At 40.9% G+C, this 21178-nt stretch overlaps 1 protein-coding gene across 1 annotated transcript in view; it reads right to left on the reverse strand.

The window, feature by feature from the left end:
• Positions 1-1015: 1015 nt before the first annotated feature.
• ATG7 (autophagy related 7) overlaps positions 1016-21178 on the reverse strand; it is a 104685-nt gene continuing 84522 nt past the window's right edge. Inside the window, exon 18 of the mRNA XM_070933669.1 lies at positions 1016-2476. Coding sequence (XP_070789770.1) covers positions 2444-2476 — 33 coding nt within the window. The 3' untranslated portion in view covers positions 1016-2443. The remainder of the gene's footprint in view (positions 2477-21178) is intronic.

Here is a 21178-nt window from a genome sequence, read left to right on the forward strand (position 1 = left end):
TCTAGCCTATCACAGAGACAATATTATGTTTATAAAGTAAATCTCTTCCAAGACAGTTGAGGCGAAGGCATTAAAACAAGCTAGAGTTAAATGTTTCCTGAAAATGTCTGCTGAAATTTGGTACAGGTATGAAGCCATGCCAGCCCAAAATTAAAACAAAACAAACAAACAAAAAAACCCCAATCATTTAAAAGCCTGTACCCATTATCCAAAACTCAAATTGAAGTTCTTCCGTTCTAGAAGCGGCTGTGTGGGTAGTACCAGATGCCTCCTCTCCATGGATACAGAGCTGTGAGTAAAAGTGCTTGGAAGTTCTTTTAATGTACATTGCACTCATTTGACTAAAAGCTTTCATTATGTCCCCTTCAATTAAAGTGCTTACAACATTTTACAAAAGGAAAAGTTTGGAAGCAAGTAAGCCATTCTGTTTTGTCACAAGAGAGGGGGAAAAAACAATAAAATGGAAGAACAGAAGATCTTCTAAGTCATACTGGGGCACTTCTGCACAACACAGACATCTGGGAAGCATCTGGACAGGAAGCAAGTTCAGCCTTATACAATTCTTAAGTTACTCAAATTGCTAAGCAAGGAAACATCATATTACCTTGTGCTTAAAATGTCAGATATAGGTTCTTCTTTGTGGGAAAAAAAAAAGAGTTGACAAATTGAAAGTTGTTAATCCAAGAATCAAGACAGACATTTCATTGGATAGTATTCCTGGGAGACACTAAGCTGTTTTTGATTCTCAACAAACCAAGCCTGTAAAATTTCAAAACACAGCTTCCTGCTCACTATCTCCAAATGACGTCTGTATGGGGTGACTCATAGCAAGCGGTAAAGTCCTGATTTTCCCCAGTATGTTTTTTTTTTAATAAAATGAGCCTGAAAATCACTAGATAATTATTTAATTTATATTACAAGCATTTCATACTTACAATTGAAAAATAGCAATTAATGTTTATGTTACTAGAATGGTTAACTATACAAACTGAGCTTTCTTTAAAATCATGCCTTTTTCAAATCTAGATTTAAATGATCAAGAAATTTAGCCAGTGAACAACAATACTGGAAATATTGTGCAGAAGCTAGGCTCCTTACTAAATGCTGCATCAGTAAAGTAAAATATAAATGTAAACAGTGGACATTATAAACTGAGTAACATAGATTTAAATGACCTATTCGCATCATTAAAACTAAAAAATATATCATGAATTGCGTATTCTGAACCTTCCCGCAATTTTGTGATTATAATTTATAAAAGGGAAAGCGATACAAGGTTGAAGAATATGAAATATTTGGTCTCCTTGTCTAGGTATTTTATATCACTGGGAGTTCCTTTTGGAGGAAAGCTAAGTCAACAGATGCTAGTAGTATATGAAGCTACTGCTCTGGATAGAGACCAGTGTAGTATTTCCTAAAATGAAAAAAAAAAACAAAACCCATGACAGTTTGCATTGCATTGCTGCTTATAAAGAAATGGGTGAAAAGGAAGGCTTTCTTCTAAACCCAGTGAAGCTAACAATGCCCACACTTTCTACTAGCTAACATTCTGTGTCTTCAAGCAAAAACAGATTTGTCACTGTAGTAAAGCAAATATTTGTTACATTAATTATTCAGAACAACAACTGAATTGTTGTTCAGTACACACTTTTAATGTGAGTTAGAATTCCTTTTCCTTATTTTACAGGGATATAAACTACTAATCATTTGCAAAAAGGGAAAAGGTGGCTCTATGAAAGATTGAAGTTTGACAGCTTCAGTCTAAATTGCTGTTCATGCAATGAAGTTAATGGAATGTACTTGCTTGTCTACGTTGCAGCTTATTTCATTCAGAGTCCCTGATTTTTGAGAGAAAAGTGGGTGAAGATAACTGAATTGAGGGGAGAAGATAGAATTTCTACCTGTCCCTTGTACAGGTAGTAATCAAGACCCCGTGTCTTTTTGTATCCCAAAACATCTGGCCTTCTTTGTTTTATTTATTCTCTCTGTGTAGGTTACTTTTTTGGTTCAGTTTTCAGTTTTACACAATAATGACAAGTCCCTAAAACACTGTAAAATGCTTTTCAAATTTAAAATGAAAATTTCAAATTTCAAATTTAAAAGAAACATTCCAATTGGGGGTAGGTGGATGAGAGATACAAAGATATGTACTAAAGAAAAAATTTAAATATAAACTGTATTTAGAAACAATAAGTAATTTTAATTTGAGCTGTCTTATAACTAACTATATGTGCATCAAGAACACAATAAAAAGAGGAGCAACCACAGTACGCTTGCTTTGAAACTGTCACAGTGTGCCATCTTGATCAAAGATGTAGACTGAACATGTTTATGTTTGCAATAAATTCAAGGAAGCAATCATTAAATGACTGATAAAAATACATCCACAGAACTCTAAAGTAAGTTGGCTTGTTGGTCGTCTTTTACTTCACACACTAGATTTTCAGAGTGTTTCATCATCACTTATATCCCAAATCTGTAAGAAAAAAAAGAAAATTTACACTCATTAATTTAACTTTGCTTCTTGTTACTCATATGGTATAATTGTTAACAACATAAATTTTAAACATATGTTCTGGTTTTTCAGAAATTATTGCCAAAACTGTACATTGTGTAAAATAAAAACCTACCTTACATTAATGTAATCATTTTGGGCTATATTGCAATAAAAAAAAACAATATTCACCCGAAACTCAAATGTTTTTTTTTTAAAAGAAATAAATCAAAAGGAATCATTTGCCCAGTACCTTACATTACATTAACAGTTTTATATTTCATTTATTTATTTATTTATTGGTTCGATTTATATGCTGCCCCTTCTCCGGAAACTCAGGGTGGCTTACAATGCGTTAACCAATAGCCTTCATACTTTTGTATATACCTGCTTAGTAGGGCTTCCCCCCCCCCACGGTGTTCTTTTTTATACAAAGTCAGCTTATTGCCCCCACAAACTGCGTCCTCATTTTACCTACCTCGAAAGGATGGAAGGCTGAATCAACCTTGTGCCTGGTGAGATTTGAACTTGCAGTAATTGCAGGCAGCTGGTGTTACTTAACAGTGCTTTAGTCTGCTGTGCTACAAAGATCTTTGCTGCGCTACCAAGGTTCTTCATCACATGTATTTATGCCAAAATATTTATGTTTCAAAGACTGGGCTTAAATAAGCATTTTCTTTTTCTTTTTAGAACATTGGGTTGGATTTTTATATCACAAAATCAGCAATCATATAAATCATTAGTACAAATTTTGTTTTAAAATAATAATTTTAAAAAATGAAATTTCATACAGGATGATTTTTTTAGGTTTGAGGTGAGAAAAAATTGAATTTTACAGTTTTTTTTTTCTTTCTTCTACATCTTTGGAAAGATGCTTCATAGAACTAAGGATCTGTCTAAGACAGGAGTCTCCAACCTTGGCAACTTTAAGATTTGTGGACTTCAACTCCCCGAGTTCCTCAGCCAGCTTTGCTACCTATGCCAGCTTTGCTGGCTGATGAATTCTGGGAGTTGAAGTCCACAAGTCTTAAAGTTGCCAAGGTTGGAGACTCCTGGTCTCGGATAAGGCACACAGTAATACAGCTTCAGAATGAGCACTGGCACAAACTAGAATTCTGTTCCCTTTCTAAACAACGAAGTTCCTCTCAATTCTCTGGAACTCTCTCTCCCCCCAAAAATGGAAGATCACACTCGAGCCAAATCATAATAATCTAAAATCAGTTAAATCTATTATATTTGGAAATGATGAAATTATACCACAGCCTTTTATGTGCAGTTATATTACACTTTATAATATCAATTCAAATGTAGTCATGGGAAAATCAAACACATATCAATCATACACTGATCTCTGGAACTTTTGGTTTCCTTTTAAGTTCTTTAAAATCTGAATTTGCCAGCTATATGATAAGACAAGGCGGCTCTGTATTATATTTACTTCAACACTGTTTGGCATTTGGATATTTAAAGTTAAAAGAAAGTACTTTTTTACCTTTTTTGAAAAAATAAACTGTGCTTCTGTTTATTTCTTTTGAAATCGGCCTAGCTTTCAGAGAGAAAGGATAGAATCCTCTAGAGCAGGGGTGTCAAACTCAAGGCCCGGGGAGCGGATCTGGCCCGCAGGGTGCTTAGATCTGGCCCACAGGGCCGCCCTAAAAACAGTGAAGGGCCAACCCGCAGTGCCTCTTCCAATGAAAACAGAGCTTGGGAGGGCTGCGGGCAGCACTCTCAAGCTCCATTTTTGCTAGCAGAGGGTTGCAGGAGGCCATCGTAGCCGAAACAGAGCTTGGAACCCATTTTCGGTGGCAGAACACTTGGACCACCACAGGCACCCCCGACACGGGTGATGTCGAGCTAGCCACTCCCACCCTGGCCACACCCAACCCGGCCCTGAAGTCAAACACAACCCTGATGCGGCCCTCAATGAAATCGAGTTTGACACCCCTGTTCTAGATGCTGTGCTTTACACTACACAGCTGATATGTGAGATGCCCCTTGAAAGATAGATGACAGAAGAATGAATTACTATGCTCTCTATTCCAAAGAAAGATGGAACAAAGAGGTGACCCAGAGAATGCTGTAAGAGGCGGCCCCAACCTTCCATCCTATAGGACATTAAGCCAAGCCCAAGGGAATTAGATTTGCATCCACTGTATTTATATCTCAGATCTGTGTCTGTCTTTAACATATTGAAGTGGAGAGGAGGGTTATCTTTCCACTTTAGAAACACACATCCTCTCTCTCAAAGATTCCCCGCCTCCCCAAGTTTGTGAGATGTTAAGTACTTTTTTTACACAAAGGAAAAAGGGAAAAAAAATCCCCTTCCCACCTCAGTTTCTATTTATCCAGTGCTATAAAAGAATTTTAAGTGAATGGACTTTTTAAATGTGGAACAATGCTACTTTTCACCTCCTATTGGTTGCAAAAGCACCTGAAAAGAATTATTAAAAGGGAAGTACACAAGCAAACAAGGATCTAAAGGATCAAAAGGAAAGCAATTTTGTAACAGCTTTCAGAAAAAAATACATTACAAAATGACATTGCTTATGAAGCATTTTTACCATAAGTATTTTGTAGCAGTTATCTTAGAAAGCAGGGATAACTAACTGAATACTCCTACTAGATGTCTGATATAATGTATATAATGGCTGATATAATATGTCACGTTTGATCTAGTAGTTAATGTACCAGACTAGAAACCAGGAAACTGAGTTCTAGTCCTGTTTTAGGAATGAAAGCTGATTAGGTGACTTTGGGCCAGTCACTCTCTCGCAACCCAACTCACCTCACAGGATTGTTGTTTCAGGGAAAATAGGAGGAGGGAGGAGTATTAGATATGTTTGCCACCTTGAGTTATTTATAAAAATATTAAAAGTGAAATTAAAAATTTACACTGATTTCAATTTATGAACAAAATTTAAAAAAAAAAAAAACCAAAACAATGGAACAATCATGTCCGAAGTTCTTAATACTAAAAAGATAACGATGAACAATTAACCTAAAATCTATTTATCTTGTGTTGAACAGGGAAATAACTGCTGTAGTTCTTATATTGTTGAAAATTGAATGTAACCAAGTACAACATCAAAAAGGTAAATAGTTATGAGTGTAAAACTAGAAGCTCTAAAAAACAAATTCCTTCATCTTATTTTCTTACTGACATTTCCAAAACTCAGTATCAAGATCTAACTTTAATTGCTTAGCTGGAAGTGGCTATGACATGGGCATGCCATAATCTTATTTCCATAATACTAAGTATATATCCACACCAAAGAGCTGCTGGAAAGTAGTTAAACATTTGGATTCAGAAACCAATGAAGCAGTAAACCATCTTTTAACAATAAATTCTGATAGGGAAGGAAGAATGCGTTCTTTTATCAAAATAAAGTCTGAAGAATTGAGAAAGTGGGAACAGGAAAACTTGTCTTTATTCTCTAGACACTGAATAAACAGCAAGACCCAGATCAGGCATTTACACTTGTCTTTTCCTCAACTTGGCTTTCAACAGGAATTGATTAATGGCAAGTTATCTTCCCGTCTGCTTTTATCATCATCTTGAAGACTTTCTCTCCTTCTTTTCCCTTCTTTCTCTGTATTCTGGTGCCTATATTTCATAACTATTATACAAATGGCATCCAGTTAGTTCTCTTTTTCCATTCCCATTCCCAGTATTTTTCCTACATGTCAACCACAATAAGTAGAAAACATATTTTTTGAACATGATTTGATTTTACAAACCCAACCCAACCCAAACTCTTTGGTATTACTGGTATTACTCTTTCTTTTCCATGGAAGAAATCCTGTCACAAAATCTGTTTTTTATGTCTATTTCTAATGCTTATAGGGTCTTCTTTGCATAATTTTTAACAATTCCTTAAAGATATATTTTCCATTAATTGTTCTTATCTCTAAAACCTTATTTGCAGGTCATAGGCGATATTTGCTTACAAATTGGAGCCTTATGGATGTGGAAAGTGTTCACATTTAATGGAAGCAGAATGTTTTCTTTATAAGAACTTGTAGCAATTCTTTGCAGGATGAACTGTTCTCACATGAGGGATAGTTGTTAGTAGACTTGATGAGATTTGGTGTCTCTCATGGACAGCATGAGCTGACACATGAATACACATTTTTTTAGAGTCCTCATAGTAATAAGTTACCAGCTACTTTCCTCCTTTTTTACAGCAAACAGCTGCAACTCCCTAGCTTTCAGGGATCTACCACTTCCAGTTCCATTATGCCTTTTTCCCACACTAAAGGCTTGTTTCTGAGGTCTAGTGGTATACAATATCTAACTTCAGGCCTCCATTTGTGTCCATTTCACTTGTTTCTTTGTTTATATTATGGACTATGGACTATTTTTCCATGACCATTTCTACTTCAATGTTTCATTTCTCGGTTAAGACTTTGATAAGTCTTTGTCATCTGTTGTAAGCTGAAAAGTGTCACAAGAGTTACCCCAACTTTGAATTTTTGCAAATGCATGCAAGATCTTTTTAGGCAGAAACAGAAACCACGCTATAAGCACTGAAAATCACAAACACTGGTTCCTGTCCATTCATTTTCATAGAAAGTCTTTTCTTATTTTTTCTTTCTCAGACGCTCAGGAATATTTGTTAGTGACTCTCCCCTACCTGCAGTCGCAAATTCCTGTTTGCTTGATAAATTCACTTGCTCTCTAGAAACTGTCTGCCTTCTGATCAGTCTCTGCTTACTTATCAGGAAGCAGTGATTCTACCCATGATGGAAAATCAACAGCTCCCTGAATATAACTCTTGCAATCAGCAGCTGCTCTGGAGATGACTTCATAAGTCCTCTATACAAGTGCTCCCACTTCAGCCAGAATCTTCCACACTCAGGCTTCCAGTTAAAATTTAGAACTTGGCTCTTCAGTAAACACAAGCATGGGTAAATACCACGCACATCACCAACATCACCCAGGAGGGGGAAAAACCTGCTTAATACTACTTATGGTCAAACTAAACGGAAGAACAACTGACAGTAATCACCAATTGACCAATATTTTATTTAGAAAGCACATAAATTCACGAGCCTACTGTGTTTCCCCAAAAATAAGACATGTCTGGATAATAAGCCCAATTGGGCTTTTCAGCACATGCGATAATATAAGCCACCCCCGCAAAATAAGCTCCCTTACCAACTACTTACACGCATGTGCAGCTGGTCCCGCCATTTCCTCTGGTTGCTTGCTGCACAATCAAAATGAGTGGAGGTGAGGCCGGAGTGAGGGAAGGGGAGGGACATGCCATCCTCTCCCTGTTCCTTACAGCGGCCAAGCGGCCCAACGCATCCCACCCCACCCCACCCCAATGGTAACAGCAGCCTGGCTGCTTCCCTTCCCCGCCGTCTCTTTATTGAGAGGGGTGGCGGGGAGAAGCAAGACACGTGGAGCGAGACCTGGCTCCCCTTGCCGTCTCTTCTCCCCCCTCCTCGCCAGGCATGGCAGGGCTCCTGGACCTTGCTTAGCCACCCGCCCCCTTTAGGGATGCAATTTGGGGGTGGCAGGTGGGGTGGGTGAGAAGCGGGATGCAGGTCTTACCTTTCAAGCTCCATCACTTTCCTCGCTGTTGTGTCCAGGGAAACACACTGTAAAAGAAAACCTTCTCGCGAGTTCGAGAAGTTTGACTGAACTTTCTTTTATCCCATATGGAACCTTCTTTGATCTTTTAAAGCTATTATACAAATGCAATGATATTCATTTTATGGGATCAACAGAGACCAAAGAAATAACATACTAATCCAAGAGTGAGTGATAATATGAGAAACTATCATTTGTAATTCGAATAGAGAGGGCATAAAGTATCTCTAGTGTGTTTCCAAAATGGGATTATGTTACAAAGCTGTAAAATGAATTCTTTCTATAAAAACAGTAATATGTCCGCTTTAAACACAGTCTAAGTATTTGGCTCTTTGTTTTATGAATGTTCACAACTCTTATTTAAAAAAAAAAAAAGAACTGAACGTTCAGAATAATGTCTTACAACTATTGGACATGCCAATAGTGCCTAACAATTAATGTTTTAAGATTTAAGATGCTTAGTATACTTATCTGAATACAAATCAACAGAAACAAGAAAACAGGAGCTATTCTAATTAATATTATTTACTTAACATATGTTATGAGGCATCTACTTGCCCTTTCCAAACTAGACAGGGAGGCAGGAATGTACCAGAAGTCATGAAAAAGCTACTGAAATGATTACTACTCACTGCTTTCTAGGCTTGGGAAGAAAATTATGAAAATCCTGAGAAAAGCATGGGAGCGACCGCAGGGAAACTCAGCTCCCTGGAACGAAGAGTGCTTCTCATCTTCCTTGGGAGAGATTCTCACCATGACAACAGCATTACCGAAACTTAACATACAATTGCACTGCCAAAAATACCCATTTACAGATATTATAGAAGGAGAGTTGTGTTAGTCTATAATAGTAAGGGCAAAGAAGAAAAGGATGGCAGAGAATGAGGTGGCTGGATGGAGTCACTGAAGCAGTCGGCGTGAGCTTAAATGGTCTCCGGGGAATGGTAGAGGACAGGAAGGCCTGGAGGAAAATTATCCATGGGGTCGCGATAGGCCTGACATGACTTCACAACTAACAACAACAATAATAGTAAGACATTTGAAGTCTGGTAGCACTTGCTAACTAACGTATTTAATTAAAAGGCTCAGAACTTTGTGAGCTGCAGCTCACTTCATAAGATGCATGGAGTAGCTAGACCAGTGGTTCTCAACCTTCCTAATGCCGCGACCCTGTATTAAAGGTGACCCCCAACCATAAAATTATTCCTAAAACCATTGAAAATATGTATTTTCCGATGGTCTTAGGCAAGGGGTCCCCAACCTTTTGGACCTCAGGACCACCAAGTTCATAATTTTAAATTTTGCGGACCACTAATACGAATCCAGCACGCCACTTGCTGAAGCACCTGGACTCCCAGTGACGGGATGGGGTTCTTCAGGCACTCTCCCTCCTTTCTCTCTCCCTCCCTCCCTCTCTCCCCCTTTCTCTCTCTCCCCCTCTCTCTCTCATTCTTTCTCTCTCTCCCCCTCTTTCTCATTCTTTCTCTTTCCCTCTTTCTCATTCTTTCTCTCTCTTCCCCCACTCTTTCTCCCCCCTTTCTCTCTCCCCCCTCTCATTCTCTTTCTCTCTTCCTCCCTTTCTCTCTCTCCCCCACTCTTTCTCTTTCTCTCTCCCACCTCTTTCTCTCTCCCCCCACTCTTTCTCTCTCTTTCTGATTCTCTTTCATTTTGTCTCTCTCATTCTCTGATTCTCTTTCATTCTGTCTCTTCATCTGTCTCTCATTCTCTCTCTCTCTGATTCTGTCTCTTTCTCTCTGTCTCTCATTCTCTCTTTCATTTTGTCTTTCTCTCTTTCATTCTTTGTCTCTTTCTCTCTGTGTATCATTCTGATTCTCTCTCTTTCTCTATCTCATTCTCTCTCTCTCTCTCATTTCATCTCATCTCATGGGCCAGCCAGTGTCTTGGGGCTGAGAGGAAGTCAAACATCTCCCTGAGAGACTAAGGTGTGCGAAGCACCAACAAGGGCCGGAAGAAGTGTGGGAGCGAAGCACTACTTGAACTTGCGCAGCATGAGCATTCGCCTTGGTGTATTTGCGCCAGCCGGTGGCCAAGGCAGCCCTCATCTCCTGCTGCTTGGGACTCAGAGCGGTAAATGGTGACTGGTCTGGGGAGCAGCCGGATTTTGCTCTCCATTGCGGATGCCAGATCGGCCCCCTGCAAGCTCTTGTCTCTCGAGGAGCGCTCCCTGAAGCGGCACTGGAAACTTTAGTCGGGCTCCTTGAGAGAAGAGAGCTGGCAGGGGGCTGATCTGGTGTCTGCAATGGAGAGCAAAATCCAGCTTCTTCTCTCTGCTGTAAATGCGGCATCAGGATTCCACCTTGGTATATTTGCGGCACAAGGCAGCCCTCGCTTCCTGCTGCTTGGGATTCGGAGCGGTAAACAGCGTCTGGTTCGGGGAGCAGCCGGATTTTGCTCTCCATTGCGGATGCCAGATCGGCCCCCTGCAAGCTCTCGTCTCTCAAGGAGCCCAACCAAAGTTTCCCACACCACTTCAGGGAGCGCTCCTCAAGAGACGAGAGCTTGCAGGGGGACGATCTGGCATTTGCAATGGAGAGCAAAATCCGACTCCTTTCATGAGTAAGAACATGAAAAATATTTATGACTAAGTTGGCTAAAACTTAATTCACAACTTCTCTAACTTATTAAAAGGTGTTATCTAAAAGCATCAACTAACCAAAGCCATAAGGCACCGCAAAAGTCAGTATCTACAGGGCAATCTGTATAGCATATAGAAGAACGGGACTTGGAATGCCAGGATAATAAATGGCTAAAGTACATGAATTAATGAAAGACGAGGGTGGCTTATTTATACAGTGGTTGTGCAACTTATTTAACAGGCATGAGAAGCTGTATTTGGTTCTGATGATTAGAGAAATGCCATTACTGTTCTCCCATACGCAGAGAAAAGCAGCAAGAGTAAAGGAAAAATTATAGATGCATTTATTTGTTGAAAATACCTAAACCTTGTCCAAAAATAGTCCAACTGATAGGTTGCAGATATGACAAAAATGCTGCAGGCAGTCCTAAGGGCCTTTGCTCCCAGATCACCCAGTGTTCCCCATCCACACAAATATACTATCTATACTAGTATAGATAAATGGATAAAGCAGTAGGGAGTGAAGTATGTATTGGCTGCCTGTGGAGTAGGGATAAGGCTGAGCTTCCCATCCAATGTATATTTTGCAATTTTCCAAGAGATGTTAGGGTTCTTATTCAATAACGAGAATCAAATGAGGTCATCCTTAGAACAAGTAAACCTACTATTAATAAGTGTACTTGTAAGGGTAAAGCATAAGTTGCTATAGAAAAGGCAGCTAAGAAATATGCGAGCTAGAATTTCAGTTTCCTCTAGGTCACATGGGCAGATTCTCTTTGAAAAAGGAGTGTTTTATTATTTATACCTTCCCTGTAAAATCACAGAGAGCAAGACACTGAAGTGGGCTAAGGAAATAGTTCCTTAGTGTGTTGGACAATTAATACCAAACAGATAATTTGCACTGCTCTATCAAGCACCCATGCCAGATCCTGGCTCTAGCTATGGCTAGAAGAGCTATATTTGATATGCCACACTAGCATAAATCACTCTGAGGTTTTTCTCCAGGAAGAAGAAAAATTATCAAGATTATGGCAGCCAGGGGACCACTTGAAAAATGAAGCATGAGCCAAAAGTAACGTAGATATTTATGAGCTCTGGACAGGCTTGGTTTACCACAGGCAGAATTTCTTGTAGGCAATCATGCATCTACAAGATCTGCAATGACATGAAGACACTGGAAACAATAACGATATCTCAATAATTCTAGGTAAGCCAAGGTTCTCAAAGTGATAAGACTACATTCCATAGTCTTTTTTAATAGCAAATTTCATAGTCTGTTTTAATAGTAAATTTACTCATTGTATAAATAACAAAAGTATTTCGTTAGTGGACATATTTTGTCCACTAGTGGACATATTTTGCCAATGGGTGAAATATTATCAAAGAAAAATATAAATACATAACTAGGAAATTCAATTGTAATTGTAATATTGAAAATCGTAGCACCATATATGTAAAATTTAACTGTAACAAGATTTATCTTACAAAAAAAAAAAAGTATAACCCTAAAATATTGTGGCATTGGTTAAAATCCTTTATCTCTTTCACTATCTAGGAACCTTGTCTCAATAGACTAAAGTAAAATAGAAAAAAAAAGTAAAAATTATATTCCTGAGATGTAAAAACTAATTTATGGTCTTCCTGAAAAACTGTAGGAATTTTATTGCAAGTTTTCCTCCTGAAGTTAGCGAAGCTTCTGGCTATACAAATCCACTGAGAAAAAGTAATTTCCAACTGATGGAATAAAAATCAGTTTCTAAGCAAAACATAGCTTACTTAATGAAGATTTGATATGGAGAACATTAATTGCTACATTGAGTGCAGTTTGGCAACCGGTGTTCCCCAGTGAGTACAAAAGTCTGTTTCTCTGTAATAATTTATTATGTTTCTATGAGGTAGTTTTCTTGCAAATAACTCTGACATATGGACATAGTTGTGATTTAATATTACACATTGCAAAGGGACCCCACAAAAAAAATGTTATACTAATATTCCCAGCATAAGTGTTTTCTAATTATAGCGGAAAAAAATATTAAAGACAAAACTGTCCAATTCAAAATGTCTTACTGCATATATTTAATTTCATTGTATGAGGTGCAATGACAATAAAGTAAACTAAAACTAAAACTTTAATATGGGGGTGTGATGGCTCAGCTGTTAAAGACACTGAACTTTGTCAGCTGGAAAACTGACAGCTCAGGTTCAAGACCCAAGCGCCACGAGATGGGCTGAGCTCCCGTTACTTGCCCCCACTCCTGCCCATCAAGCAGTTCGAAAGCAAGCGAATGTGAGTAGATAAATAGGTACCACTTTGGTGGGAAAGGAACAGTGTTCTATGTGCCTTTGGCATATAGCCATGCTGGCCACTTGACCATGGAAAGGGTCTTTGGACAATGCTGTCCAAAGATGAATACCACCTATTAGAGTTGGATAGGGCTGGACAGGGAAAAAACCTTTACCTTTTTATTGCATATATGACATTGAAAGTTCAAAACAATTAAGTTCAAAAACTTAAATTTCTGAACAAATTTTTGAGGTTTTCAACTGAATACTTAAATTTTCCTTGGAAAATGTTAAGAGATTTAAATCAATTTATCTGCAAAATGAAGGACGAATTTGAGCACTCTCAGTCTCATCTCCAATATAAACTGATACTAGTGGTTTACACTGTTGGTAGCTGCTGTAAAGTGTTCTATCATCATGGTTATCCACACTGTAGTAAGAGCAAGCATCCCCTATATAATAATAATAATAATAATAATAATAATAATAATAATAATAATAATAATAATAATAATAATAATAATAATAATAATAATAATAATAATAATAATAATATTTCTATACCGCCCTTCTCCCGAAGAACTCAGGGCGGTGAACAGCCAATTTAAAAACACAGGACACAACAATAATTAAAAATTAAAATAATTAAATAGATTTGGCCAATTTAAAACCCCAAAAATTTAAAATACCCCAATTTAAAATTATTATGTTGATAGCCCTGCCTGGCGGAACAACAGGGTCTTCAGTGCGCAGCGAAACACCCGGAGGTCAGAGATCTTACGTATTTCCGGGGGCAGTTCATTCCACAGGGCTGGGGCTCCCACAGAGAAGGCCCTCCCCCTGGGTGTCGCCAGCCAACATAACTTGGCTGATGGCACCCTGAGGAGACCCTCAGGGTCGGTGGGAGGCTATTGGTGGCAGAAGACGGTCTCAAAGGTACCCGGGTCCTATGCCATGGAGCGCTTTGAAGGTGGTAACCAACACCTTGAATCGCACCCGGAAGACCACTGGGAGCCAGTGCAGCTCGCGCAGGAGGGGTGTCACGCGGGCACAACGAGTTGCGCCCATAACCACCCGCGCGGCCGCATTCTGGACCAGTTGGAGCCTCCGAGTGCTCTTCAAGGGGAGCCCCATGTAGAGAGCATTACAATAGTCCAGCCGGGAGGTGACAAGGGCATGAGTGACCGTGCGCAAGGCGTCCCGGTCCAGAAAGGGCTGCAACTGGCGGATCAGGCGAACCTGGTAAAAGGCCCCCCTGGCCACGGCCGTCATATGCTCTTCTAAAGACAGCCGTGCATCCAGGAGGACACCCAGATTGCGAGCCCTCTCTGTGGGGGGCAAAGATTCACCCCCAATAGTCAGCGATGGCACCTGCTGACTATATCGGGACGCTGGCAGCCACAGCCACTCGGTCTTGGACGGGTTGAGTCTGAGCCTGTTCCTCCCCATCCAGACCCGCACGGCCTCCAGGCAGCGAGACATCACATCAAGGGCATCGTTGGGGTGGTCTGGGGTGGAGATGTACAGCTGAGTATCATCAGCGTACAGATGACACTTCACCCCAAAACCACGGATGATCTCACCCAGCGGCTTCACATAAATGTTGAACAGAAAAGGCGAGAGGACCGACCATTGTGGCACTCCCCATGCGAGACGCCTCGAGGTCGACCTCTGCCCCCCTGCCAACACGAACTGCGAGCGGTCGGAAAGGAAGGAGAACCACCGCAGAACGGTGCCCCCTATTCCTAACCCTCTCAACCGCTGCAGCATGATACCATGGTCGATGGTATCAAAAGCCGCTGAGAGATCTAATAGGACTAGGACAGAGGAGCAACCCCTGTCCCGAGCTCTCCAGAGATCATCCACCAACGCGACCAATGCCGTTTCTGTGCTGTACCCAGGCCTGAAGCCCGACTAGTACGGGTCTAGATAGATAGCTTCATCCAGGTGCCCGGGCAGTTGTCGTGCCACCACACTCTCAACAACCTTCGCCACAAAACGAAGGTTGGAGACCGGACAGTAGTTAGCTAATTCAGCCGGGTCCAGGGAAGGCTTCTTGAGGAGGGGCCTCACCACCACCTCTTTCAAGGCGGCGGGAAAGGCACCCTCACTCAGAGAAGCAGTTATAATCCCCTGGAGCCAGCTTCGTGTAACCTCCCGGGAGGCCAGTACCAACCAGGAGGGACACGGGTCCAATAAACATGTGGCGGCACTAATCCTACCCAGAACCCTGTCCACATCCTTGAGAGCCACAGGATCAAACTCCTCCCAGGTAATATTCTCAAGACCTACCCTCATCTCCTCCCCCGGACTCACCCAGTCGGAGTCCAAGCCTTCCCGAATCCGAGCGACTTTATCGTGCAGGAATTGCAAAAAATCCTCAGCTCGACCCTGCAAGGGATCTTCCCGCACTCCTCCCCGAAGAAGGGAGTGGGTCACCCTAAACAGGGCGGCTGGGCGGTTCTCTGCAGATGCGATAAGAGTGGAAAAATGGTTAGATTTCGCTGCTTTTATCGCCACTAGGTAGGTCTTGATATAAGACGTCACCTGTGTCCGGTCGGAATCAGAATGACTAGTCCTCCAAATGCTCTCTAGGCGTCTTTTCTGACGCTTCATCTCTCTCAGCTCCTCAGAGAACCAAGGAGCCAATTGAGATTGGCATCAGGTCAGAGGCCGCAGAGGCACGACACGATCCAAAGCTCCGGCGGCCGCACTCTCCCAGGTGGCCACCAGCTCTTCAGTCGAGTCGTGTGTCAGAGTCTCAGGAAACGGCCCAAGCTCCGTCAGGAATCTTTCGGAATCCATCAGGCGCCTGGGACGGAACCATTTGGTCGGTTCCGTCTCCCTGCGGCAGGGGGAAGCGGTAGGAAAGTCCAAGTGAAGGAGCAAATGATCTGTCCATGACAAGGGTTTAATATCTAAGTCCCCTCTACCAAGATCATTCAACCACTGACCAGAGATGAAAATCAAGTCCAGAGTGTGTCCCCCTATGTGAGTGGGGCCTTGAACTAACTGGGTCAGGTCCATGGCCGTCATGGAAGCCATGAACTCCCGAGCCACCTCTGACACCTCACCCGCGGATGGAAGGTTGAAATCTCCCATGACAATAAGTCTGGGGGTATCCACCGCCACCCCGGCAATGACGTCAAGTAGCTCGGGCAGGGTCACTGCTTCGTGGCAGGGAGCCAGGTATGTAGTCAGCAAACCCATCTGCACCCCACGGCCCCACTTCACAAAAAGGGACTCACATCCGGCTATCTGAGGAACAGTGGTCTCCCTCGGACAAAGACTTTCCCTAATAATCACCACCACTCCCCCACCCCTCCCCTGGGCCCTTGGCTGATGAAATGCACGGAAACCTGGTGGGCACATTTCGACGAGGGGGACCCCCCCTCTTGGCCCAACCAGGTCTCCGTAATACCTGCCAGGTCCGCACCCCCCTCCAAAATAAGATCACAAATGAGGGGGGCTTTATTAACAACCGACCTGGCATTACACAACATCAGCCGCGGACCCTGGGCCTGAAACTCTGCACAACCCAGGCCACGAGTCGCACATTGGGAGCCGGAGTGCGCAATTGCTCGTAAACAGCGTGTGCGCACCCCGACACATGATATGGCCCCCTGCGCCCGTCATACCTGCCCCTCCCACTAATTATTTCAATTTCATTGCCCTTCCTGTTCCCCGGATAAATTTCCTTTCCCGACCCCTCTGCAGCAACCAATCAACCTATCGCCCTGCTCAGTAGCTATCTGGACCCCCCCAGGTCCACTTTTACAACCCCCTCCCTTCCTCCCGGGTCCCCTTAAAATTTTCATTAAAAATTTAAATAAAAAACCCCTAACCCCCTCTTTGCTGCATGCCATCTCTCGGGATTCCAAAATCCGTCATCAAGATAGGCCCTCGATAACATGGAGGGCCAGGCCTGCAAGAGGGGGGAGTCTCGCAACGCGAAGAGCTCAGCCGGTGAATACATCCTATAGTCTGTCTGGGGAAGATGAACGAGTCCAAGGATTCAATGGTGCTGATTAAAAAAGGTCCAGGAGAGAAAGTTCACCATTCCGGCATGGGTCAACCGGACTCCACTGTCCTCTCACTACAGTGGAGAGGAGTCTCAGGCTGCTGCCCCGGGAAAGCAGTGACCAAGCCATCCTCTCACAGCAGCTGGTAATAGCAGATCTTCTTCGGTGACAGCTGCAACAAAGTGACTCCCTCAGTGCCCATGCCCTTCCCAACCCCTCCAATCTCCACAAGATCTTTTAATTCCCCCCCCCCCACAAGTCCCAAGGTCTTCAGGTCTTCAAGGTAGCTCCAAATCAGTTCGCCAGGACTCCCCTTCCACAGCTGGCAATAGACCAGTTGGAAAAGGTCTAAGTTTGAAAAGTTCCACCAGGTCGTGCCACTTCCCTCGGCGTCGCCCCAACCGCCATTTCACTCACGCCACCGCAGCCGCCGCGCCCAACGTCGCCGCCGCTGCTGGCAGTCCCAAGCTTTTTCTGGGGAGGGGCGGGGCATCCAGGGGCGCTCTTGCATGCCGCCATCGCCCTCACACACCCCTACCCCATCCGGCCGCTGCTGGGGGGACGCCGAGGCAAGAGGCGCCACCCCGATCAATTTCAAGCCTCCCGTCTGCGCCGCCATAGCCTCGCAGCGCTCCACGGCTCCAGACAGCCTCACAAGCGGCTCAAAAGAGTCCAAAAGCTCGTAGCAGGCTGTCCTCATGTTCGACTTGCTGGGCCAGGGCCGTTGGTTGGAAATTCGGCCCTCCAGGAATCCATGGGAACACCTACATTGCCCCCAGACGTCGGAGCTTCACCCGCGAGCCGCCATCTTCGAGCATGCGCAAGAGATATGCAATGTATCACTCTCCTAGCTTAATACTCAATATTGGGATGAACACAATGAATTAAAAGCACATTACAGATACTATAAACTACTCTACCAGCTTGTACTATCTACACTGAGGTTTACATTTCTCTTGAAATACTTCAGAGATTAAACTCTGTATGAAAACAATTTGCTCTGGAATTGGTTTAGCAGTGCTTATTTTTAAATGTTTCATGGCTAAATAATAACCACTATTTTCTTTCTACCATTTTGGAGGAAACAATGATGTTCAAAGACCATTTCTGTTAATATGGTACATTGTGAGAAAGTTTTTTTAAAAAAGCTTCTCAGTGAAAACTTCAAATCAGATATTGAAAAAACAAGAGTTATATCTCTATACAATGTGATCCTCCTAAATCATATAGTGGAATGTTGCATCTCATGCTAAATCTCAAAGGTATAAGAAAGAGTTGTTAATTTCAATCACAAAGAAAATACATCATGGATCCTTTTCAAACTGCCTGGAGTCCTCTCAATAGGTAAAAAACCACAATAATTTGTTTCAGATTTTACTTGTTATGTAACTATTACTTCTATGAAAAAAAATTATCTCCCCTTGTCTTTAAAAACATCAACAACATCACACACACAAAAAGCACAATAGAACTTTTTTTCTAAGATCTTCCATATAGGAAGAATTTATACTTGGAGAGATCTAGACTTTTTATAGGATTCTGAGCCATGACAGAACACAAAAACCTGTCTCCAGAGACTCAATGGTAGCAACGTTTCATTTTCAGCCAAAGATTTAAAGAAGCATTTAATTTGATTCTTGGCATCCAAACTAGCAAAAAGATATTTTAGGGCATGCTCCATTAAGCACTGAGACTGAACAGCCTATATTAATGTGGATTATATATTTATCATTTTAATAAAAGACTGCTTTGAATGAGCAATTCTTACATTATTATAGAAAGGTTCCTATCATAACTGAAAAAGATCACAATATTGGTTCATGTGAAACATCTTGTAATTTCACCATTGAATTATACCATTGGAGCACATTATACACATACATAACTCTATTGGAACAGTGGATATGGATCTATCTAAAACAAATATATCCTTAAATGGTTTTAAGCCAAAAAAAAAGGGGGGGGGGGAATGTAATGCAAATCATGGTGTTCCACCAGCAGAATCTGTTAAATATTTAAGTAGGAAAGTTGATGCAAGCAAGTAATTATCAGTTCTTTAGTCCAAAATATTCTATCAAGTTTTTGTAAGGTACTGTAACAGCATGTAGGCTATAAAGGTTATTTTTTAAAAAAATTCAGAACAAAATCAAAAACTTAGGATATGGGCATTAAGTGAACAAGTGAACTTATGCTGGAAGGATGGCTGGCCCGATGACTATTAGGTGACTAGCCTAAGAATTCAGCTTAAACAATTGCTGGAAGATCAACAGTTGTCATAACGAGAATGAATTGCTTCAATCTTGGTTATTGAAGTCATATTCCCAAAGGCTGAGTGGTAGGAATTTCCTTCTGAACCGAGTGTTTTAATACTGCTGGGTCTGTTTTGGCTTCAGGCTACATATTAGAAATGATAAAAGTAGTTCTTTCATACATTTTAAAGTCAGAGTTGTTGTGCTGCCAGTATCAACATGAGAAAATGCTTTTGGCGATAAAGAGAACTCTGCTGTAAGTACTGGACAAGTGTGAACAGAAACTATTTTAGCCAATCAAAGCAGAGGCTTATCTCATCTCAGTCTATTTTTCCCCTTACCTTTTTTATATTTTAGTTTGATTTAATCATTATTGCTTTGGCAATAATTACAAGACAAGTTCAGCGCAATGTTCTCTCACTGGAAGGTGAAGTAGTATCTTTTTTCCTTTTCCCCTTGTTTGGTTAGCAAGTGAAAAGAAAGCAGGACCAATAACTTTCTATATTTTCCTCATCAGTCATTCAGTCACAGTGCTACACCCAAGGGAATAAAAAAGATGGTGGCTGCAGTTGTGCGATCAAGGACCTGATCCTTCTTTACGAGTTTCACACAAGCCTTTGGCTACATAGTATCATGAAAGGTTTGCTTCTATTCAAAGAACCTCGGTAAATGTTCTGTGAGAACAAGAAGAATCTGAATGCAAATTCACGTGGTAGTTACATTTAAACCTGGATGGAGTTCGTGGTATAATATTTCAGTCATTTGCGAAAAGAAAGAACAAAAAAACCCACATTTTCTTGGGATACCTAAATGCCTGTGCACAATCCTGTTTAGTTTCTGTGATCTTGGCCAACAGGTATTATTTAACACTTCTAACTTATTTTAGAAGTCAGTATTTTCAGTAGTATACATTCTGCTGTTCTGTTACACATATATATTAAGTAATGTACAAAGAAGACTAAAAATGCAGTTAGATAATGCCCATTTGATCACAACGGCTTTGTACAGAGCAAGGCTTAACCAATAGTATCCACTTAGCCAAAGTCCAGCTTATGTTTAAATGTGAAGGGGAAAGAACACCACAAGAAAGACCAACACTGACTTACCTCTGAACTAAATCCTTCCTCCTTTGAAGTGAACAACTTCAGATAACCTGTTAGTTAGAAATGCCTACTTAAATATCACTTTTTCAGGGCTCTTTTTGTCCTTTGGTATGAAAAGACTGGAATGTATAATGAAAAAGTTTATATTTTAGAATAACATTTTAATTGTTTTAGCTGGAACAGCATAAAAGGGAAAAAAAGTCCTATCTATTACTGTAATTGCCATTATGTAGTTTGAGTAGTACCAGTAACTTAAATAAATAATTTTAATACAGTCAAGAGTCAGACTTGCTACAATAATTTCATTAAAATATTATAGCTTATATATTTCCCCTTTAACATAAATCCATTTAGGTCTAACAGAAAAACACAGAGCTAAAAATAATTCATGAATTATACTTCACTGCCTTGGCAGATGTTTCAATGGGTGTGGGTCAGCTTGCAGTTTTAATATTCTCATAAATCCTGTTGGAACATGTTTGTAGAGAATTAAAGTTATATCTTTCTTATAAGCTCTATTTCTCAGATCTCAATGATTGAATTATGTATGGTTTTATTTGCCAAGTTTTTGATTTCCATCGTCCCAGATTATATCATAGAATTTGAAACACAATCCTTATTAGTTCTATTGAAAAAGTTGACAAAATACCTGCATCTATACTTCGACAGTTGGAAAGAAATATTTCTTTTGAAATAACTTATTTAAAAAAATATATACAACTTCAAATTACAACAACTCTTTTATACAACATAGATTATGGAATTTTACTATTTCATTATGCATTATTAGGCTTTTTAAAAACAATATAGAAAAAGTACAAGATTTTTATAA

This window comes from Pituophis catenifer, unplaced genomic scaffold (assembly GCF_029215685.1).
Source record: "Pituophis catenifer annectens isolate HBS135680 unplaced genomic scaffold, rPitCat1.0.hap2 SCAF_2, whole genome shotgun sequence".
Lineage (NCBI taxonomy): Eukaryota > Metazoa > Chordata > Lepidosauria > Squamata > Colubridae > Pituophis > Pituophis catenifer.